At 29.5% G+C, this 25,091-nt stretch overlaps 2 protein-coding genes across 2 annotated transcripts; both read right to left on the reverse strand.

Moving 5' to 3' along the window:
- Positions 1-604: 604 nt before the first annotated feature.
- LOC131183332 (disease resistance protein RPS5-like) lies at positions 605-17,224 on the reverse strand. Its single transcript, XM_058154099.1, has 5 exons — positions 16,986-17,224; positions 16,500-16,770; positions 1,724-3,876; positions 904-1,413; positions 605-696 (listed from the first exon to the last, which is right to left on the reverse strand). Exons 1-4 carry the CDS (start codon positions 17,222-17,224, stop codon positions 930-932), a joined length of 3,147 nt encoding a protein of 1,048 aa, XP_058010082.1. The 3' UTR covers positions 605-696; positions 904-929.
- LOC110655694 (probable disease resistance protein At1g15890) lies at positions 17,176-18,287 on the reverse strand. The gene has a single exon (XM_058147457.1). The coding sequence runs from the start codon at positions 17,981-17,983 to the stop codon at positions 17,387-17,389; it is 597 nt and encodes a 198-aa protein (XP_058003440.1). The 5' UTR covers positions 17,984-18,287; the 3' UTR covers positions 17,176-17,386.
- Positions 18,288-25,091: the final 6,804 nt, after the last annotated feature.

The following is a 25,091-nucleotide window of genomic DNA, read 5'->3' on the forward strand; positions in this document are numbered from 1 at the left end:
AGTTTTAAATTTTTAATTTTATTTAAAAGTTTTATTGAAGTTTAGTAAATTTAAAAATATACTCTCGGGTGCTTGAGTGGAGAAATATATAAATAGGAATTTATATATATATATATATATAGATTTGTTTTTCATTATTGTTAGTATTATTATTTGTGAAGAACTAATTTATATGAAAAATATATTATACTAGTTTATATATTATATTTGGACCATAATTGATTGAAATAGAAAGATTGAATACTAAATTTTTAATTATTAATAATATGTATATCTATATGTGATTGTTGAAGATATTAAAAAAGTGCTAGCATGATCAGTAGTAGTAAAGTTTATGGCTGTCTGATCATATAAAATGAATTATTGATAATTTTATCATTAACAGTCACAACAAATTAAACGCAGGATGAATTTACCTGAAATTTTATTGTTCTCTCCTACAAAAAGCAAATTCGAGCAAAACAAATCAACTCATGAAACACAAAACAAGTTCAAGATGAGACAGAAAGTTACAAAATTGAAGAAAACATCTCAAAAAGCTACACATGCAGTAATAGGAAATGCGCAAGAATTGCAGTCCTGATACTTGAGAATGCGCAATATCAACAAAATACTCCACCAGCACAGCTTCGAAAGCTAAATGCAGCATTTGGCCAACAACACCACTCCATAGTTTGCCAGCTCATCCTCTGCCGCCTAAAAAATTTCATCGGAAGTCAGACTCAACAATAAAACCGAAAGCCTTCAAGCATTTGATCCAGGAAATAATATGATCAAAATATGTCAATGCAAAATGCTAAAATTGTTTTGCAGACATGCTAAAATAAAGCCAGAGTATATATTAATATGCAAGGTGGCAAAATAAAGAACTGAAATAACAAGTTGAAAATAAAAACCAATTACCTATGGAAACCAAGCAAATGTGAAAATCAATACCGACGGCGAGAAGGCACAAAGCACGGTAGAAAGGTAGTTTTAGTAGAATCATCCTCCCATTCAACATCTTTCCACCATCGTTCCTCTGCTTCAATCTTAACTTTGCCTCCATTTGCGCTGCTCGAGTTTAATGGCAGCTTCTTAAGCTGTGGGCATTCATATACATCGATTTGTTTTAGAGAGGGAAAGGACAAGGCTTTGGGATAAATGCGTTTCAATTCTGGTAAATTTTCCAAGTTGAGATATTCTAGTTTAAAAAATGGATTGAAATTTTCATCCCCAACTTGAACATCATCTAACTTTTCAGCACTTATTATCTCTTCTATATGATTGTTGTTGCCCACATGCAAGTCCGTCAAATTTGGAGCTAGAATAATCCATGTCAGATCCTTCAATCTGAGGCTTCCCATTAAATTCAATGTATTAAGGCTGTTAAAGCATGTCTCCTTGAGATCATTAAGTTGCCTAGACCTCCAGCTGCATCATGTGTTTCTATCTCTTCCATTACAACATCGACATCCAAATCTTCTGAATTCCCTCCACCAACTATAACTAAAACTTCTAGATTCTTCATATTTGTTAACCACCAAATGTTGAGAGATTGTGGACCTGGAAACAATTCAAGCCTTAGAGATCGAGTACAGTTGAGTAATGTGAGGGTGTTGATATAACTCTGGAGACCTGAGACACTTTTTATTGTGCTGCTTAATACATTCAAGTGTTCCAAACATTGTAGCTCCTCTATTATCTTATCTTCCCTCAATATATTATCTTCCCCTTCTTGGACCGCAAAACACCAACGTCGACCATTTCCAAAACTTGCAATGATGATAAACTAGATATGACTCCCCTTGGAATCATATTTAGCTTGAAAGTACCCTCCAAGTTCAGATATTTCAGATTTACCAACATTTTTAACTCAACTGGCAATTGCCTTATCAGCATCCCTGACAGATTAAGATATTGCAATGAGTTCAATTTTGATATTCCCAACGGCAATTTCCTTAAACGAGTGCCTGAGAGGTCCAGAACATTTAGTATATCCATAAATTGAAAGAAACCATCACCGATCTCCCTTAAAAGACGATTATCGCTGAGAAATAAAGTCAAGAGATCAGGACATCTAGGAACTTCATGGATTCTTTCAAAGGAGTTTGCCATCAGGGACATCCGTTTTGATCCTTCCCATGTTCCAACCTCTGATACTTGAGTTAATTGGGCACCCGCTTTCACAAAAAACTTGTGCTTTTCTTTTTCATATTTACATGCTATCCACAGAGCCATGTCACGAATCACATCATGCATTTTCACATGTTGGCCTTGCTCTTCCAATAAACATGCCCCAACAAGTGAACAGATTATAGAATATGACTCATTGCGATCACCAAAATTCTCACAAATCCAATAATTTACCAATCCACGTTTGTGAATTTCAAAGTCTTCCGGAAATAAGGAACAATATAAGAAACAAGATTTAACTTTATCACTACTCAGACTATCATAACTAAATTTCAATCGTACAAATACCTCAACCTCCATATCTTGAAATACCTCATCCTCCATGACTGGTAAGCTTGAGGCAGAACTTCTTAGTACCTTAAGAGCATGCTTCCATTCTTCCCTTGTAATTCTACTGGCCATGGCTCTACCAATGGTAATGAGAGCGATTGGCAACCCTCTACAATCTTTAGCAACATCTTGAGCCAGAGGAACAATATCAAGATCAATATCCCCAACCTTCTTCTGAAACAATGCCCAAGCTTCTTCCCAATCCAAAGGTTTCACTTTTATCATCTTTTCAGCTTCCATTTGCCTGCCTACTCTGTAAGAGCGTGTTGTGAATACTATCTTGCATCTGTTTTGTCTTGTAGGCAGAGGAACCCCAATTTCTTCAAGGTCAACTCGTTGCCATATGTCATCTAACAATAATACAAATTTCTTTCTACTCAATGCATGGAATATGTCATCTGCTTTCTCACGGAGGCTTTTCTTTTCCCATTTGTCATCCAAAAAGCCAATTTTTTTCCAAATCTGCTCTTGAATCTTCTCAAGTTTCAAATCTTTAGAAACCACAGCCCAAATCAAAACATCAAAATTATTAGATATAGTGGCAAATCTATTGTTGATTTGAGTAAGGAGAGTAGTTTTACCGACTCCCCCCATACCGTATATGCCAAAAATTCCCACCTGATCTCCCGTGATGAAGCTCCATGCCTCGTCTAAGGTACTTTCAGTGCCCACTGTTGGATTAACATTTCTTACTACCACTGGTTCTGGAAGTGTCCTCTCAACCACTTCCTTAAAATCTCCTTTGGCTTTTAACGCAATCACATCTTCTAATTTTTTGGCGACCCTTCCCACGAACATGTAATTGGAAATATCTCCAGCTAGCAATTTCTGAACTTGTTGTGGACCATCTCTTTCGAGCTCCTCTGCTTCGGTTATCATCGCTTCCGCCATCGAAAGCCACAATAGAACTTGTTGCAGCGCCTTCTGTTGTTGTCCTTCCTCTAAGTCAACCTTCCGCTTCACATCCTGCTTTGAAGCCCATAATTCTCGTCTTGCAGTCCTTAAAGCTTCGAGATTAGCTTGAAGTTGGACAGCAGGGGCACTGATAACCACTTCTTTGAATTCACCTTCGCTCATCAAACCAACCACATGTTTGAGGCTTCTGGAAACGCTTTTCCCAAACATGTAGGTGGACTTACAGTTCTTGGAGCAACAGCCTGCAAGACACAATTTCTGTCTTTCTCGCGTAGCTCTGTTGAGGAGAGAATTAACTTCAGTAATGGTAGCGTCTACCCTTGAAAGCCATCCTCCAACTCGATCCAGCTGCACTGTTTGTGGAGCTTCCTCACTGATGACCATCCGCATCACATCATTGCTCAGCTCTCTTAATTTATCTCTTGCAGTCTCAAGTTCTTGAAGATTGTCTTCAAGCTGACATACATAAAGAGCTTGTCCAGCAACGACCGATCAAGGCATCACCGCATTGAATTGAAAAGACGTTACCCATAGCTTATGAAGAATTTGACACAAGTTTAAAAGAATAAACGGAAGCTAAGTTATAGAGAGATGCAGGGGATGGAAAATGAACTCTTTGCATGAAAAAATGATTGGAAAGAAAGTGTGAGGAGAGAAAAGGAGAGTGGAGAGAATGATGGAAATGAAATTACTTTTCTCTCTTGTTGGAAAGTGAAGAGAGAATAAAAAATTGAGTTGGCAAAAAGGGAAATAAATTTTTTTTATTCATTTAATTTAATATGTTGTCTTTAATTTTTTTTTATGCGAAAATTAACTATAAAAATAAAATGATATATTAAAAAATTTTCACAATTTATGGGCCTCCCATCTAATTTTTCCGTCTCCCACCTAACATTTTTCACTTTAAGGAAACTATTTAGGAAGAAAGATTATTTTTTTATCAAATTTATCCAATATTTTTTAATTTTATTAATTTTAGCATAAATTATTAACCTGAGTCTAATTAAAATAATCATCCAAATATTTGCTTTTTTTTTGCATTTTAAGAAAAATTTTGTTCTTCTTCTTCCTCTCTCTATTTCTTTTTTTTTTTTTTCCTTTCTTTTGTTTGTTTAGATTTTATTTGGATTTTTACCAATTTCTGCAAGAAATTTGTACCTGCAGTATTTATGCTTAGAAAGAAAAGAAAAATCAAATCATACAATGTTTAGACCGATTTATTTGGCATACAATCAAGTCCATTAGTTAGCAAATGGTCTAAGAAACTCAGTCACAAATTTGATTTATTTTGTTCTTTAAACTTTTATAAATATTGAGTGTATTAAGAGTGCTAAGAATCAATTTATTTAGAGTTCAGAATATGCTTGTGTTAGATTTCTAGTCTTATATTTTTTATTTTTGGTTGAATTGAATGAATTTCATTTTTTGATAAAATTAAAAAAAAAAAATTGTAGGAAAGAAAAGTTGCAAAACAGGGGTAATAAAATAATAATTAATTTTATAAATTTATTTAATTTAATGTCTACCATGTAATCTACCTACATGGCACTCAAAGTTTATATAATTGAATTAAAGGTATCATTTCATTACATATGATGAATTGAAACTCATGAATATCAAATTAAAAAGTTAATTTTAAATTGATCGCATGGAGTTGATAGCTGTGTACCTCTTTGAAATACTAACAGATAAAATCGGGGTAATGATTGCTCTTCCCATTCTCATCTCGTCGAAATCGGGCTTGGAATGAAAACTTTTTGTGCAGGGAGTGAGGCCGGACAGATATTCTGTGGGAATTTTCTTTTTTTTTTTTTATTTTAATTTATCATTGAACAACAAAATTTATTTATTAAAAATTAAATTATAAGTTAGAAATACAAATCAGCAATATAATCTTAATAGTAAAATTTTAATGTTTAAGTACTTGAGTATATTAAAATAAAAAAATAAATTTTTAATAAAAAATAATAATATATTATAGTGTGCGTTGGTTTCAAAGATTCGGAATAGAAATATCTTATCTTGTCCCCCCTCGCTCTGCACAATATAAAAAATAAGATGAGATTACAAAAAATTAATGGAGTGTCAAGCGAGTTGGATTGAAATCAAAAGCATCCATAGTTTGTATTATCTAAAAACCAATTCACATTGATGAATTGTATTTATTTTCAATTTGATTTTAGATTATGTTTAGTAAAATATAATGTAATGCATTGTGATTAACTATTTAATGCATTAAAAGTTGTAATGTGCGGTAAAGTAATTGTCACTGTATTCCTATATTTAGTTATAAAATAAAAATATAAGCAGTGCAATATAATGATAATTTTAATTTTAATATTTAGTTTATGTATAATATTAATAATAAGTGATAACGATTACGGTAATTAGTAATTAAGTGGTAGTAATGTCTAAATCGTTGTTGTATTAGCAACAGTGGTGGTTAGATATTGGCGGTGCCAAGGTGAGGTAGTGATAGTGGTTAAATGGTGGTAGAGGTGGCAATAGCTAAGTAGTGATAACAATAATTAAGTGGTGATGATAGTGATAACGATGATAGTAATTGAATAGTGATAGTGGCAATGGTAGTGGTAGCAATGCTGACCAAGTGATGGTTATGTTCATAATAAATGAAAAAAAAATAATTATGATTATATCTATTTTTATATATAACGATGATTAGTTACTTTAAATATAATTGATTACATTTAGATAATTGATGTTCTGTTTCATAACATCAAATATTTTCGTGTTAATAAATGTAATTAAATATATAATATAATTGCAATATAAAGGCATCTAAGAATATATATATATAAAACTTGGTTTTGAAAACAAGTTAATTTAGCTGCGCATAGTTTCACTAGGGTTGCTTTATTATATACTAGTTATAACATATGGTTTGAGACTTCAAGCTCTCTATATAATACTCTAATTCTAATGTTACATCAAATTTTTTCATTTAACATTTTAGGTCTTAGGAGTATGTTAAGAGGTCTATTGATTTGAGTTTAGTTAATCTTTGTTAAGTTTTTTTTTATTATTTTAATAAATAAATAAATAATTAAAAAAATTAATTAATATATCACATAAATTAAGAACAGCTATCTGCCACCGACTCGGGGCCAATATTACGCATCCTCCACATGGCCATCCTTTTCTAAGGTCAATCATGCATCTCTTGAATTTATGCATGATCACTTTTAATTGTCACTTAATTTTTCTTTGAATAAGTAAAATTTTGAATTTATGATATGTTTTGAATAAAATTGTTATTTTATATATTAGTTATAAGAGAAAAAAAATAAAATTAGTGAATTTTATTGTTCGTCTATAATTTTTTGATTTATAGAGATTGGAGAGGAAAGAGAAGAACATGAGAATAATTATAATATTTAATATTATTGGTTAGATTTTATCTTTTTTTTTTAATAAAATTAGGCATTTTATTAGGCTTTGCATAGGCTTAAATTTGTTATGGAATTTGGGAAATTATGCCAAGCCAAATTTTATTGTCGATCAAGATCCGGTAGCTAGTTTGAGTTGGGATATCAATAATAAATTGCCAGTCTAACCAAACGTCAATGCACACTTCGTGGAGGGCATGGCTTTATTTTCGGATCACTCAGCTCATCCTCTGCCTCTAACTCACATAAAAAATTGGCACAATCATAAGAGTTCTTCAATCCAACAATGGCTTGTCGATGGAACATGTGGAGGTCATCTTTTCAAAAGGATAACAAACTTTATCGAACCAATTAGACTACAAAGGCAAGCGCATGCTCACAGAAAATGCAAAGAAGACAAGTTGCACGACAGAGAGTGTCTTTTACTGATTCCACTTACTTAGATATAATCTATAATTATATAAATTGTAGAAATCAATAATTGATCACATCCGCTTGATGTTGATAAATTTATTTCATCCAATACCTATTATGTGATCTACCTAACGTGGCATTCAAAACTCATTTCAATTTTTAATGGGTTAAATACTATTGAAGGTCAAGTACTGCAAATATGTGAGTCTTCTTAAGTTTTGCTTAAATCATCTTCCTCACTTTTAATTACTTTTTTTTTATATAAATAGAGTTTATTAATTTTTTCTTTAGTTTTTTTTTATTATCAGTCCTTAGATTAAAAAAAATTAATGTTGCTTTAACTTCTTATAAAAAAAAAAAATTATAAGTCCAAAAGCAAAAAATAAGTCAATAAAGGAGGCAGCATGATTTTGTCCGGTGGTGCGACAGGTCGCGCTGCTAGTGAGTGACAAGGGTGACCCACCTGCAATGTCGATCCACATCCACTCCATCAAGAGCCTTTCTGAAGCGTTTGAAACAGTGTCTTCCGGTCCTTAACCAACTGGCTTCGTTCCACCCCTGGCGCTGCGCTCCTTTGAGCTCGGCCAGCGTTGTGGGCGAGCCTGTTGTGCTTCGCAAACTGCTCAAGCCGATCTCCCTAAGCTTGGCTTGGTGCTGAGTTTAATAGGTCGGAGAAAATGTTTGTTAAATTATAAATTAATTTATTTTAATTTAAATTTATATAAATTATTATATAATCTTACATATTAAAATAAATAATTAATTTAATATTATAATTTAATTATTTATATTTTTTTATTTTATATTTTTTCAATATCAAATTTCGACACCGTCTCCAACTCACATAAAAGATCAGCACAATCAAAAGTGTTCTTCAATCCAACAATGGCTCGTCGGTGGAACATGGGGAGTTGTCTTTTCAAAAGGATAATAAACCTAATCAATCCAATTGGAAGACAAAGCCACATCCACGTTGGCAGAAAATGCAGAGAAGACGAGTTGCATTATACAAACAATAATTGATATTGAATTGAGTTGATCATAATTACTATTGAATAATAATTGATTATTATATATATATATATATATATATATATATATATATATATATATTGTGACACCCCTTACTCGTGTACAGTGTAGCCGAGCAAAATATGCTACACAGTGTGCCGGAGCACCAAATTATATTTTAATTCAATTTACCCTTTTTACTTATTTATTTATAATTTTGATTAATCTGAATTTTTTCACAAATTTTATAGAAAATCCGTCAGAGTGCTTGCTCTAAATTGGAAAAATAGTTCTTCTGAATCTGTTAAAAACACTTTCAATAAAATCATCAAATCATTTTCAGTCAACCACCAATATATTTTCAAAAATTTCTCAAATCACTTCAGTATCTCAAAATTCAATTCATTTCATATCACACTCAATTCAATGAGAAATGCTCACATTTATTACTGAACATAGTTCATAGATAATTACATCAAAAGCACAATTACATGAGTTTATAATATTCATTATAGAAGTTTACAAAATACCAAAATACCAAAAGTGGCCTAATGTCCTGCCTAATGTCCTACCAAATGCACTGCAAATGTGAGGTGACTTTGGACTCCATGTGCAGATCTGAAAGCTCACCCTGTATGAGGTCTGCTGGACTCTCTAGCTATGTCTCCAGTACCTGCACGTGGCAAAAACAACGCGCTAAGCAATTCTGCTTAGTAGTGACAATATAAAATAAAATAACTAAAATAAAGTAAATATGCAGAATGTATGTTTATATTTTTTGTAGACTTAATTTATGATATTTATTGTAGTATTATTCGATTAAAATTTGGTAAGATTTATTATCATTGCCCGAGTAACCCATACTAGTCGACTGGACTGGATAAACGGGTAAACTGGCACTAGGTACTAAGTATCTCAAACCATCATACCATCGGTCACATTGTGTCTCCTGGTGTGCAACAGAATAGCTAATAAGCTGTAATAATTATCAGGGGTAAAACCCGAATATAACAACTCAACCAACATAGCCAAAGGCTATTATGTCACAGAATAACACGTGAGGCCATAAAACACAAAATGGCATGAAGCCATATGCAGTACTGCTAACAGAACCCTATTGGCATGCCAACCTATTCTCTGAAATTCAAGTTTTGGTGTTATTATTCAATTCATTAGTCAACAAAATGTTTACTTTTACATGGACAATAGGTACATTGGGTTTAATACTCCCAACATACCACATTTGACATTCTAAAATTGTTAGTATTGGTTGCCAATACCATTTCTAAGCTTAATGTTAATTGTTCAAAATTGTCAGATTTCAAGCTTTGTGTTTACTGTTTCATTAGTTATTTTTGCAGTGGGATTTGACAAAATGGTCAACATAAAAATTGTTCCTTATTTTGTCTAGTTACATTTCCTTTTTTGAATCACTCTATTTGGAGTTTTGTAGCTCAAGTTATGGCCCAAAAACCACAACTGGCCGAATTAAAAATTTTCCAGATTTTCTGGACTGACCAAGTCTATAGTATTTTGAACAGTGACTACAGGTCACTTTTTGAATATGTTATGGTCATAATTTGGGTTAGGTTTCCCCATGAAAGTTTTAGGTCTATATCTCAGCTTGTTGCTGGTAAAATTTCAGGTCAATTGGACCTTTCTACACTGAGTTATGGCCAAATGACTAAATACTGTTCATTTGGTCATTTGCCCAGGCAGAATGCAGGTAACCCGGATTAGGGTAATCTTTAGGTCAACTTGGTTTAATTTTCTGGGCATGGTTTCTTCACCAAAGTTGTGCCATTATGTGTCTAGTTTCATGTCCAATTGGCCTTGCACCAATTGAACCTCTACAACTCCAGTTATTGCTGTTCAAACCTGCTGGACTTATGCCCAGTCTTGCAGGTCACCAAGGGCAGCCACACTAACCTCAATTCCCACTATACCAACCACTTCATTTCTTGTTTACACATAACCAAATGGTTAATAATTGACCATTAAAATTCATTTTCACCATTACAAGATCAAGGTCTCCATTTTATACCCAAACCCTAACCCTAACATCTCAAATCATGCATTTAACTTGCATTTCATCATTTCACTTAAAAGATTAATACTAAGGGCAGCCATACTACCATTTTAGCTCCATGAAAATCATCAAAACCTTACCACATCTAAGGCTGCTAAAAATATGGAATGGGCATACACATGGTATTTATTAAATTTCTTTGTAATTTTGCACTCAATCATACTCCTTCAACATGAATTTAAAGAGAAAATCAAGTTTAAGTCACTAACCTCTAATGGAGTCACCTTTCAAGCTAGTAAGAACTCTTCCACTTTACTTCTTTTTATTCCCAAAAGCTTCACTAAGATAAAAGAGTAAGGTTTTGTGTTGGGCACTTAGGGTTTAGTTGAAAGAAACTAAGGGAATTAAGCTTGATAACCATGAAAATGGAGGAGAGAGGTGAGGTATGAATTTCGCCAAAAGAAGAAGAAGGTGGCTGCTAGCTTTTCTAAAGTTTTGATTTCTTTTCTTTCCTTTTAATGTATTATAAGTGGTTTTATTACATTTGATTGGCCCATAAATTTTAAATGACCTCATGCTTACCTCATTAAATCAATATTATCTCTTTTCTCTTTTTTTTTTTTTTCTTTACTACACACTTTTAATTTCATTTTTAGCAATGTTTATTCATATTTGATATCATAAAATTTATGTACTTAATTGGACAAGTTGGTCAAAAATCATTTCTAAAGACGAAATGATCAAAATGTCCTCCGTTTGGCTTAACGAGCCAAAATTATGTGTACTGATTGATTAAAATTTCCTTGTGTTTTTTTAATATTTTATTATCATTGGAACCCCAATAATCCTTCTCGGAGGTCCCAAAAATTATTTCATGAAGTTTTCCCCGGGTCTAGGGTTGCTAATGGCCTTCACCGTCGCTTCCCCTTCGGGTTACTCATTCATGGGGTTTCGACTCGTTTAACCTTAGTGTATTTGGTTTTTAAAAATTTTTCCTTGATTTTTATGAGTATTATTTAGTTTCTTTATAACTCCTCACTCTAGTCTATTTATAATTTCAAATATTCTAGCTGCCCAGACTGACATTGGTCACCTGAACAGTAGACTGTACGGACTAGCTAAAGTGAGGATGTTATATATATATATATGTTATTTTATTTTATTATTATTTGATATTTTTCTTTAATATTTTGGGTGTGTAAGAGATTTGAATATTCAATCAGTCAATTGAAATTGTCTCTTTTCTATTGAAAATAACTATTGTCTTGGAGGTTCCAGGTGAGTGGTAATTATAGTACATGGTACCGTTTTAATCCCTTTTAAAATTTCTTAGCATTAAGTTTGTTATTAAATGAAATTTTAAATCAATATTTTAACAATTATTTTATATGTAATTTTCAAGAGTTTTATTTTATTATTGAATTTTATTTCAATTTTGATTAAATAATTAATTTTCTCAACTATCTCTGCATTAGACCCATTAGGATTCCGGGAACAGGCCTTTAATGTATTTATATTGATTGATATTTGACTATAAAATTTATCGATGTGTTACACTGAATTGATTTGAGATTATTGACTCTCTGAAACTATTGAAATACACTATTAGAATTGCACTATCAGTTATTATTTGCTATCTGAAATTTTTATTGATTTTGATTGATTTGTACAAATTGATTTTCTGTTGTGAATTGGTAGCTGTGCCCAGTATCTGTTTCTGTTATCTAGCCCCGCCGTGTGGACTATCACGGTATTAGGTTGCATTGTCAAGTCATGCATCATTGCAGTTTAGGTTTGCATTAGTATCATATGCATTGATATCTGTGAAGGAGGAGAAATGTATCTAATATCTAGTAGCGCGCTTACCATCTGGCCTTTGGTGATGTGGGGTATCATCACCCTAGTGCACTGTACCATAAAATTTTTATTGAATGAATTTCTTTTATATATATGTTTTATGAAATTATTTTATTAATGATTTTGACAGCATGAGCATGATTTTATTGAATAAAAATTTTATTGTGAAATTAATCAAGCGTCTGCCTGTTCCTATTCCTATTCCGTTGTGTGCTATAATTATCATTCACTGAGCATTTAGCTCAAACCACGTTTTTCTGTCATATCTATTTCATCGTGAGAATTCGCAATGATCCAAATATTCAGTCCATTTTCTGGAGCTGATCCAAAGGCATAGAGTAAAATTGTAAAAATTATAAGAAGTTAAAGATTTTTCCTAATTACAAAGATGAAGAGTAGAGGTATTGATCTTTGTAATTCTTATTGATCTCTTTAGTTCCTTGCATCATAATGGATTTCATGTCTTTTTGATAAATGATGCTTGAATCTCTTTATTCCTTGCTTCATTGTGGAGTCTACGGGCTTGGTGATTATGATTCAATTCAAGATATGTCTAAGAATGTAAAATTAAAGTGAAATTTTGGTATAATTTTAGTTTGATTCTTTATTGTTTAGATTATGATCTTCTACTTTCGATTATATATTTTTCAGTTTAATACTATTCTTAATTCTTCAGTTTTGATTCAATTCTCGATTTTTAAAATAATTTTTTATAATATTTCTATAAAAAATCATACTTAATTTGTATTTTTAAAGTAGGTTGTTAGTACATAATACATATCATATAAAAATATCTTTAGCTATTTATTAATTATGTAATCTTTAACTATAAGATATAAAACTTGATATAATAATATAATTATAATTAAGAATTATTATATATATAACTAAAAATATTAAGAAAATATAGAGAAATGAAATATAATATTAGCTATATTTAATCCATAATTATACACATATATATATAATTATATTAAAGTTGTGATCATATATCTAAAAAAATTTATAAAAACATATATATAAATTTAATTTTTTATTTAGTTATAATTTAATATAATTTTAGTTCAATTTAATACAATTTCAATATAATTTAGTAAAAATAAAATAAAATTAAAATATAAAATAAATTCAGTTTAATACAATAAAATTCCACAACCCTAATTATAAGTTTAAAATGAAATAAAAATATTTCTTGAATTCGCTTACTCATTAAATTAAACCAACCAAATTATATGCGCCAATACAGAAAAGTATGTTAATGATTCACTTATCTTAATCAAATTATTATTATTATAGAGACTATTGCTTTAAACTTTCATTTTTTATTTGTTTATTTCTACTTCAAACCAAACGTTCTTATATTAATAAATAAAAAAATTCAATTTATCGTTATTCAATTGTTATTAACTCTGAAAAAGCTTTTTATAATAGCAAAATTACTCCTTCTATGTATAAGAAATTTGTAAAATTATAAAAAAAAAATCGTACCATTGATGTAAAATTTTTAAGAGTTAACAATTAACTAATGATAAATTGATTTTCTTTAGTAAAGGATTAATTTGTTTAAACAAAATAAAATTTAAAAATTTAATAATTACTCAAATCGTTAAAATAAGAGATTTTTTTTTGGAAAATCTTCTAAAAGAGATTAATCTGCAAATTTTATATATTTTACTAAATTTTAAATATTTGGATATAAATTATCTGGAATAATAACGGGAGAGAGGAGAGAAATAAGGTGGTAGAAGAGCATTGATGGAAATGGAAATGAATACTTTTTTTCTCTCGTTTGAAAAGTGATTAGATTGATGAGAGAGAAAATAAAGTTAAAAAGAGGGGGAGCAGAAAAGGTAATAATTTATTATAATTTTTATTTTAAATCTATAATGTTGGCTTTCTTAACTTCTTATAAAAAAATTATACAAGTCCAAAAGCAAAAATAAGTCAATAAAGGAAGGCAGCATGATTTTTGGTCCAAAATCAACTTCTTTTGTTTAAATATTTGAATTTACAACTCTAAAAATCTTATAGTGACACTAAAAAGATAATTTTTAAAATTAAATTTTTAATTGATTAGAAAAAGATTAATTAATTAATTTTTTAGAAAATAAAAGATAAAACTTCCATTGAATTGAGTATGAAATATAAATATGAGGTATTATAATTTCTTACTGTCATTTTAATTTTTGCATATAAAAAAATTTCTTAAGATAAATTAACGAAAAAATAATTATAATTATCTTAATTTAGTAAAAGGAATTGATTATATTGATATGGTATTTGAATTATTTTCCATCGATAAAAACATACTTCACTTATTGATAATCTACGTTTGACTTCATAGTTTTTCATGAATCTAATATGAAATTTATCAAATTTTAATATTCTCAAAATGAAAATATGTACTATCATTGCAATTTTATAATCAAAGAATATAAAATTGCTTAATAATTCATGATAAAAAAATTGGAACAAAGCCCTGCCCAATACACAAATATCGAATCTCTCATAGAAGGGCGGAAAATAAATTTTCTATGACAAAACTTATATCCATCAAGGTAATAAATTAAAAATAAAATAATTATATTTAAAAATATAGATACGAATGATTATTAAAAAAGAGTAAAATTAATATAAAAAAGTAAATTCACCAGTTAAACATCAGCAATGAGCACCAAAAGCTCCAAAGTATTCTTATGGTTATAATTGGTATGTATAAATGGATTTTAGATTAATTTTAAATATCAAAATTTTCATAAAATAATATTTTATCAAAATTCCATAACGGAAACTCTTATCATTTGTAACGAAGTTCGAGGGCTATCTGGTATGTGACTGAATTAGCTCTTAGTTATTAAAATTAAAGTTTAATGAATTAAATATAATATTATATTAGGCGTTTGATGTGAGAAATATAGAAATAGGGAATTTCTTTTTACTGTGAATTTTTATGGATTTTTTTATTTGTGAAGAATTAGTTTATATTAAAAATGCGTTTTTAGAGGAAATTAGTTTATTTTGAATCAAAAATATTTTATTTATATTATAATTGAATCATTGATTGAAAGAGAAAAGATGGAATTGAAATGATTCCATACTAAATTATTATTATTATTATTATTATTATTATTATTATTATTATTATTATAAATGGTTGTTTGACTAATAGTAAGCAGTAATGTTAGTGGTTGTATGGGATTAGCAAAATAAATTATTGATAAATTTATTATTAGATAAGATAAAATTCATATTTACATATTAATTACAAAATGGAAAATTCTTTCTATATATTACGTGGATACAAATAAAAATGCTTGCAAACAATTAAATTCAGAAAATTCATAGTTTTAAAATAAGTAAAACATATCCAATCTTATATTTAAATAATAGCTAGACTTATCGTATTAGTGATTATTAATTTTAGAGTTTTAGATTGAGCTATACATCTTGCATTGGGACAGCAGTATCTAAAAAAGGTAATGGTAATATAATATAATATAATATAAAATATAATATAACTGGTGGATTTGTGGCGTAAATTTTCAAGATTTCATGAAGAAGCACTTCAAACCAGAGGCAAAGGTTATAATGTTTTTGATTATAGAAAAAATAAAGAGCATAAATATACATGGAATATATGTATCTAAGGACCTAATCTCAAAATGATATGTAAAATCTAGACTAAACATAAAATGAATCTTATATTAAGCAAACTTCCAATCTTAATTTCAGGTAGGCGCTGATTGGCACAAACTGAAGAAAGATTTCTAAAATAAAACACACAAAAAGCTACATGGTAAATAGAAAATGCAAGAATTGCAGTCCTGATAATTTCTTGAGCACTGTATCTCACTCCATTTCATTGCAGTAAATATTATCCACTCAACACAGCATCCAAAGCCAAATGCAGCATTTCCAGTTTCACAGCACTATCTAAATAGCTTGCCAGCCCATCTCTGCCAAAAAAAAAAATTGTACTGTAGAAATCACAGTCACGCAATTTCTGAAAGCTCTTACAGTCGTGATCCAGATATACTATGATCAAATATGTCAATACGAAATAATACAGTTGAAAATGAAACTAATTACAAAAGAATAGAGAATGCGCTGTGCACGGTAGAGCAGTAGTTTTAGTAGAATCATCCTCCATTCAACATCTTTCCAAATTGTTCTCTGCTTTAACTTAACTTTGGTCATTTGCGCTGCTCGAGTTTAATGCAGCTTAAGCTGTGTAATTCATTTACTTGATTTTTTCTAGAGAGTGGAAAGGACTAAAGTATTGGATATATGCTTTTCAGTTGTGGTAAAACAGCAACCTGAGCACTTGGAGTTTAAAATGGGTTAAAATTTTCATCCCCAACTTGAACATCATCTAACTTTTCAACACTTATTATCTCTTCTATATGCTCGTTCACTTGCACATTCAAACACGTCAAATTTGGAGCTAGAATAACCCATGTCAGATCCTCAATCTGAGGCTTCCCTAAAGTCAATGTATGAAGGCTATTAAAGTATGTCTTCCTGGAGATCATTGAGTTGCCTAGACCTCCACCTGCATCATCATGTGTTTCTATCTCTTCCATGACAACATCAACATCCGGCTCTCCTAAATCACTTCGACCAACTATATATCTAACCACCAAATGTTGAGAGGTTGTGGACCAGGAAACAATTGAAGGCTTAGAGCTCGAGTACAGTTGAGTAATGTGTGGGTGTTGACATAACTCTGGAGACCTGAGATGCTTGTTATTGTGTTGCTCAGTTCATTCAAGTGTTCCAAACATTGTAACTCCTCTACTAGCATATTATCTTCCCTTTTTTAGACCTCACAAAAACCAATGCTGTACATTTCCAAAACTTGCAATAATGATAAACTAGATATGACTCCCCTTGGAATCATATTTAGATCTATGTTATTCTCCAAGTTCAGATATTTCAGATTTACCAACATTTTCAACTTAACTGGCAATTGCCTTATCAGTGTCTTTGATAGATTAAGATATTGCAATGAGTTCAATTTTGATATTTCCATCGGCAATTCCCTCATACCAGTGCCTGAGAGGTCTAGAACATTTAGTATATCCATAAATCGAAAGAAACCATCACCGATCTCCCTTAAGATGATTATCGCTTAGAAATAAAGTCAAGAGATTAGGACATCTAGGAACTTCATGGATTCTTTCAAAGGAGTTTGCCATCAAGGACATCCGTTTTGATCCTTCCCATTTTCCAACCTCTGATACTTGAGTTAATTGGGCATCCGCTTCCACAAAAAACTTGTGCTTTTCTTTTCACATTTACAGGCTATCCACAGAGCCATGTCAAGAATTACATCATGCATTTTCACACGTTTGCCTTGCTCTTCCAATAAACATGCCCCAACAAGTGAACCGATTATAGAATATGATTCATTGCGATCACCATAATTCTCACAAATCCAATAATCTACCAATTCACGTTTGGGAATTTCAAAGTCTTCCGGAAACAAGGAACAATATAAGAAACAAGATTTAACTTTATCACTACTCAGACTATCATAACTAAATTTCAATCGTACAAATAACTCAACCTCCATATCTTGAAATACCTCATCCTCCATTACTGGTAGGCTTGAGGCAGAACTTCTTAGTGCCTTAAGAGCATGCTTCCATTCTTCCCTTGTAATTCTACTGGCCATGGCTCTACCAATGGTAATGAGAGCGATTGGCAATCCTCTACACTCTTTGGCAACATCTTGAGCCAGAGGAACAATATCAAGATCAATATCCCCAACCTTCTTTTGAAACAATGGCCAAGCTTCTTCCCAATCCAAAGGTTTCACTTCTATCATCTTTTCAGATTTCATTTGGCTGCCTACTTTGTAAGAGCGTGTTGTGAATACTATCTTGCATATGTTTTGTCTTGTAGGAAAAGGAACCCCAATTTCTTCAAGGTCAACACGCTGCCATATGTCATCTAACAATAATACAAATTTCTTTTTGCTCAGTACATGGAATATGTCATCCGCTTTCTCACGGAAGCTTTTCTTTTTCCATTTCTCATCAGAAATGCCAATTTTTTCCCAAATCTGCTCTTGAATCTTCTAGAGTTTCAAATCTTTAGAAGCCACAGCCCAAATCACGACATCAAAATTATTAGATATAGTGGCATATCTGTTGTTGATTGAGTAAGGAGAGTAGTTTACCGACTCCCCCCATACCGTATATGCCAACAATTCCCCCCTCATCTCCCGTGATGAAGCTCCATGCCTTGTCTAAGGCAGTTTCAGTGCCCACTGTTCGGTTAACATTTCTTTCTACCACTGGTTCTGGAAGTGTCCTCTCAACCACTTCCTTAAAATCTCCTTTGGCTTTTAACGCAATCACATCTTCTAATTTTTTTACGACCCTTCCCACGAACATGTAATTGGAAATATCTCCAGCTAGCAATTTGTGAACTTGTCGTGGACCATCTCTTTCGAGCTCCTCTGCTTCGGTTATCATCGCTTCCACCATCGAAACCCACAATCGAACTTGTTGCAGAGCCTTCCTTTGTTGTCCTTCTTCTAAGTCAACCTTCCGCTTCACATCCTCCTTTGAAGCCCATAATTCTTGTCTTGCAGTCTTCAAAGCTTCGAGAACAGCTTGAAGTTGGACAGCAGGGGCCCTGATGACCACTTCTTTGAATTCACCTTCGCCCATCAAATCAACCACATGTTTGAGTAAACGCTTTTCCCAAACATGTAGGTGGACTTAAAGTTCTTGGAGCAACAGCCTGCAAGACACAATTTTTGTCTTTCTTGTGGAGCTCTGCTGAGGAGTATATTAACTTCAGTAATGGTAGCATCCGCCCTTGAAAGCCATCCTCCAACTCGATCCAGCTGCACTGTTTGAGGTGTCTCCTCACTGATGACCATCCGCATCACATCGTTGCTCAACTCTCTTAATTTATCTCTTGCAGTCTAAAGTTCTTGAAGATTGTCTTCAAGCTGACATACATAAAGAGCTTGTCCAGCAATGCAATCCCAGCAAAGACCGATCAAGGCATCACTGCATTGAATTGAAAAGACGTTACCCATAGCTTATGAAGAATTGGACACAAGTGCAAAAGAATAAACGGAAGCTAAGTTATAGAGAGAAATGTAGGGGATGGAAAATGAACTCTCCGTTTGAAAAAATGATTGGAAAGAAAGTGTGAGGAGAGAAATGGTGAGCGGAGAGAATGATGGAAATGAAATTACTTTTCTCTCTTGTTCGGAAAGCGAAGGGAGAACTAAAAATTGAGAGGCAAAAAGTAAAATAATTTTTTTTTTATTCATTTAATTTAATATGTTGTTGCAAAAATTAAATATAAAAATAAAAAAATAAATTTAAAAATTTTCAATCAATGAGTTTAATTTTCCCTATATCTTTTTCTGTCTTTCACTTAACATTTTGACTTTCTTTTTAAAGGGACGTAACATTTTCACTTTTAAGGAAACTATTTAGGAAGAGAGATTATTTTTTTTTTTATTAAAATTTTCCAATATTTTTTAATTTTAACATAAATTATTAACTGTTAATGTTCAGCATAATAATAATAATAATAATAATAATAATAATAATAATAATAATAATAATAATAATAATAATAATATTTGAATTTTTTACATTTTAATTCAATAATCTTAATTAGAATGCAAAGGCACATACATATTCACCAAAAAAAAAATGTAAGAAAGAATATTTCCTCCTCTTCTTTTTCTTCTCTTCTTTTTTTTTTAAGATAAATATACTATTTATTTAATTAAAAAATTATTATTTAATTCCTAAAATTTAATCTATATCGTGATTCTTATATTTTAAAAATTAAACTATTAAGTCTTTCACTTATATTTTCTTTCAATTAAAATTAATTGTTATTAAATAAATTAAAATTTTTTATTTTATAAAAAAAATTTAAGAAAAAATTTTAATTAAAATAAAGTTAATAAGAAAAAAAAATAAATTTTAATAAGTTCAACGATAAAATACATTTTTTTAAATTATAATATTTAGTGTTTAAGTATATTAAAATAAATTAATTTTTAATAAAAAATAATAATATATTTTTATATGAAGTAGACTTTGAAGGTTACATCTTCTCTTTATTTTCATCTCACATAATTCACATTGGTCAACCGTTTTCTTTTCCAACCTTTTTTTTTTTTTCCTAAGTCTTTTGTTTTCCAACTTGAATTTAAAGTAAAGTTAGCGAATATGATATAAGTATTACTGATGTTGTATCAGATATATTAAAAAAAAACAAATACAACTTGAAAAAAAAAAAAAAAAAATATATATATATATATATATATAAAATCTTGTGTTTATTTATTAATTTTTTTATTTTATTCTAATTATCAGAGAGTTATTTATGATAATCCAATATGTGCTGATATCGCAAAATTATTGTATACGCTAGAAATACTAACCATCAATATAAAAATTAAAATTTTACAAAATTTTAATTTTATTGATTTGATCAATTTTCTTATTTAAAATAAAAAATTAATTTTTATACTTAAAAAATTTATTAAGAAATAAAATTAAATATGATTATATAAAATATAAATTAAAATGATTCGCCACTGTTTGGCTTGCTAAAATAAATCAAGGGCATTATTATTATTATTATTATGTTTATTTATCCATTATATATATATATTGAAAACGAGTACAACATTATTAAATTAAAATTCATTAATTAATTAAATTAAATATATAATGCTGAAATTTGATGTTGTTGTGCGTGTCACTTGGTCAAATTCGTGTTGCGGCTAACAATAAATATAATTATTTTTTGTTATGCATATGGTTGATAATATATTACTCTTAATGAAGCTATCTGTTTGCCATAACATCTACCTTACTAAACAATTTGCATTAGCTTATTGCAAATTGAGTGGCTTTACAATTACTATAATTATCGTTGAAAATCTATTAGAGAAATTGACATGAAATAATTTTATTTTCTTACAGACTTAATTAAATAAAAACCTGAGCATAAATACTTGGGCTGGGTTAATGGCTTAGCAAAATATTTGCCATCCTATAATTATTTTGTATTTCTAATATGTACTTTATTTTATTTCTTTATTTTTTTTTAAATTATTTTTGTTAATAATATTTTCTTTTATTTTTAAAATATTATGCAACAATCATTAGTTGAATACTGTTAGATAAAAATTTTAATATATATATATATATATATATATATATATATATATATATATATATATAATTATTTATGTACATTTCTAATTATGATATGATAATATTTTATATAAATAAATTTCAAAAAATTTTGTGAAATTCTTTTATAAATTTAAAATTTTAGTATTTAGTTTAAATAAAAATTTATTTAAAACTATTAATAATTAATTTCATGAAATTTATTATAATTAAATAAAATTTTATTAAAATTTATAGAATTTACAAATAAATTTTAAATTTCAAATCATATATATTTAAAGTAATAAAATTATTCTCTTATTATATATTATTTTATTTATTTTAAACACAGAATTTATTTCATCCAAAATAAATTTCAAATTTAATATAAAATATAACAAATAAAAAAATCATTTATAAATAAATTTTATTATAAAATAAAATTCATTTTATAAATAAAATAAATTCTATCATATAATTGAACCAAATAAATCTTTTTACCACTTAAATAATAAATACATTTAAAATTATTTTTTTAATCGTGATAGTTATTGAATCAGCTTACAGTTGAGTTATTACATAGAGAAGACTGTTGATGAGTAGATTACTTAAATTACTTTATATATAATAATTTAATGAATTATTTAAATTAATTTATATTAAAATAATTGAATTTATAAAGTAAAATTCAAAATATTTTTATTTTAAAACAATCTCAAACCACTCAATTTAATCCGTTTACTATTTCAAACAAAATATAATGTTTCGCCTGTATTGAATATTATGAGTGTCATGTAATTAATTTTAAAATATGATGTTTAATCCGTTGATTACGTCAAATATAACGTTTACTATTTCAAATATGGCTTATCATTTAACGGAGGCTTTCGAGGGCTATCTATATGTGATTGAATTAGCTTTTAATTACTAAGTCTTTTATTTTTATTTTTTTATATAAAAAATTAATTTATCATATTAAAAATTAATTTTTTATTTAAATATTTTTAAATTTTAATTACTAAAATCTTATTTTATAGTAAAAAAATAATGATTTTTTAACATTTTCATTTAGATTAAGAAAAAGTGAATTATTTTTTTAATATATATATTTTTATAAAATTTAAAAATTATTTTTAAAAATATTTCTTATATTTAAATTTTAAGAATTTTAATAATGATAATTCCATATGATATATGTGCTTTTTTTTTTTACTTTTTTTTCCTTTTTATTGATATATGATAACTAATTTAGAAAATAATAAAAATAATCTATTAATTAACTTATTTTAAAATTGAAAATTAAATGATGTATTATCAAATACAAAATTATATCAATTATTGTTAAAAAAAATTTAAATATTAATACTTCAAATAAAATCAACTTTTTGTTTAAATATTTTTGAATTTCAACTCTAAAAATCTTATATTACACTAAAAGATAATATTTTTTAATTAAATTTTTAATTGGATTAGAAAAAAGATTAATTAAATTTTTTTTTTTAGAAAATAAAAGATAAAACTTTCATTAAATTGAGGTTAGAAAAAATATAAGTATGAGGTGTACAATTTCTTACTACTCTAATTTTGTCTAAGAAAATTTAAGATAAACTAATGCAGGAATTGATTGTATTGATATGACATTTGAATTGGCTAATCGATAAAAAAACATACTCCACTTATAGGTAATCTAATATTATTTGACTCTATAGTCTTTTTACGAGTCCAATATAAAATTTATCAAATTTTAATATCTTCAAAATGAGAAATATATACTATCATTGCACTCTAACTAAAATAATAAAACAAAACACTTAATAATTTCACGAAAAGAAAAAAATTGGAGCAAATTCTTGCCAATACACAAATATCAATTCCTCGTAGAAGATGGGACAATAAATCTTTCATGACAAAAGCTTATATGTATCAATAAAAATAAATTGAAAACAAAATAACTATATTTAAAAAAACACAGATATGCAAGATTATTAAAGAAATATAAAATTAATATAAAAAAAAAAGTAACCACCAGTTAAAATACTCAGCAACGAGCAATTCAAAAAGCTCGAAATAAAGTTATTCTTATCGTTACATTGGTATGTATAAAATTTGATTTTAGATTAATTTTTAAATACTTCAAAATTTTCAAAATAATATTTTATGAAAATCTCATGTGACAGAAACGCTTATCATCTAACAAGGTTTTCGAGGGCCATCTGTATGTGACCGAATTAGGTCTTAGCTACTAAAAATTAAAAACTGATTCGAAACTTTTTTTAACCGTGGAACAAATATTGGGCTAAACTTTGGAGGCCAAAATTATTATTATTGTTAGACGAAAGAATACAAGTAATGAAGGAAACGATTGTATATTTTTCTGTGTCTTATTTATAGAGATATTACATCTATTTATACATGAGAATATGAGCTAATTTGGACAAGAATAATAATTGCTATAATTATGCTACACAAATCTCTTATAATAATGCTGATTGCTGTAATTATGCTAACACCCCCCTCAAACTCAAGGTGGTAGCACAGGTGCCAACTTGAGTTTGCTTAAGAGATCCTGAAAGCGAGCGGGAGGATGCGTTTTGGTGAATATATCAGCGGTTTGGCTGACAGAGGAGACAGGAATCAAACATATGGTGCCATGAGCAACATGATGACGTACAAAATGACAATCAATTTCGATGTGTTTGGTACGCTCATAAAATACATCATTATGAGAAATCTGTATGGCACTTCTATTATCACAATGAAGCATTGTGGCAGAAGAATGAGTGACACCCAAATCAGTTAATAACCACCGTAACCAAAGTAATTCAGATGTAGCATCAGCAAGAGCACGATATTCAGATTCTGTGCTAGAACGTGCAACAACAGTTTGCTTTTTGCTATGCCAAGAGATAAGAGAATTACCCAAGAAGAAACAATAACCAGTTGTATAGCCCAATCAGCATCAGAGTAGCTAGATAATATTAGGAGGAGGTAGCGGAAAAGTGCAAACCATGAAAAAGAGTGCCTTTGATATAACAAAGGATTCGAAGTACTACAGAGAAATGAGTTGAGCGAGGAGCAGACATAAACTGGCTGACCAGATGAACAGCATATGAAATATCAGGTCGAGTAACTGTGAGATAAACAAGACTCCCGACAAGCTGTATCAAACAGTGGCAAATAACTGAAGCAGAAATTAAACAGCAGCAAATTGAGACCTTTGAAGATCAAACCAACACCGAAAATGCTTGAGCGAAGTCGGAGGAAGCACCGGTCAGCAAACAGACAAGCCACGCGCCGCCACTTATCAACGCATGAGAGATCTCCATAAACCAAAAAGTGGTGCGTGAAGGCCACTAGCACAAAACCAGACCACCGGATTTTGAGGATCAACTGAAAACACTACTGTGATCCTTCCTAAGGCAGCAGTGAGACTCAAAGGTCACCGGAACTAGTGACTTTAAACAGAGGCAGAACAGGTTGTAGAGAGAGAAGAGAGACCCCAGAAACTAGAAATAAAAGCTTTACGGCTCTGATACCATGTTAGAAGAAAGAATACAAGTAATGAAGGAAACGATTGTATATTTTTCTGTGTCTTATTTACAGAGATATTACATCTATTTATACATGAGAATATGAGCTAATTTGGACAAGAATAATAATTGCTATAATTATGCTACACAAATCTCTTATAATAATGCTAATTGCTGTAATTATACTAACAATTATTATTATTATTATTATTATTATTATTATTATTATTATTATTATTAACGTGCTCATAGG

Source organism: Hevea brasiliensis, chromosome 1, assembly GCF_030052815.1.
Source record: "Hevea brasiliensis isolate MT/VB/25A 57/8 chromosome 1, ASM3005281v1, whole genome shotgun sequence".
NCBI classification, from domain to species: Eukaryota; Viridiplantae; Streptophyta; class Magnoliopsida; order Malpighiales; family Euphorbiaceae; genus Hevea; species Hevea brasiliensis.

Bases quoted from the DNA above. Each gene is read 5' to 3' on its own strand.
- LOC131183332 (XM_058154099.1), bottom strand. From the start codon at position 17,224: ATGGATATACTAAATGTTCTAGACCTCTCAGGCACTGGTATGAGGGAA. The intron at 16,771-16,985 runs GTACAGCATTGG...TTTGGTGGTTAG, and splicing joins TTATTGCAAGTTTTGGAAAT to ATATATAGTTGGTCGAAGTG. The intron at 3,877-16,499 runs GTTGGGGATGAA...TATGTATGTCAG, and splicing joins AAAAGTTAGATGATGTTCAA to CTTGAAGACAATCTTCAAGA.
- LOC110655694 (XM_058147457.1), bottom strand. From the start codon at position 17,983: ATGAAATCTGAAAAGATGATAGAAGTGAAACCTTTGGATTGGGAAGAA.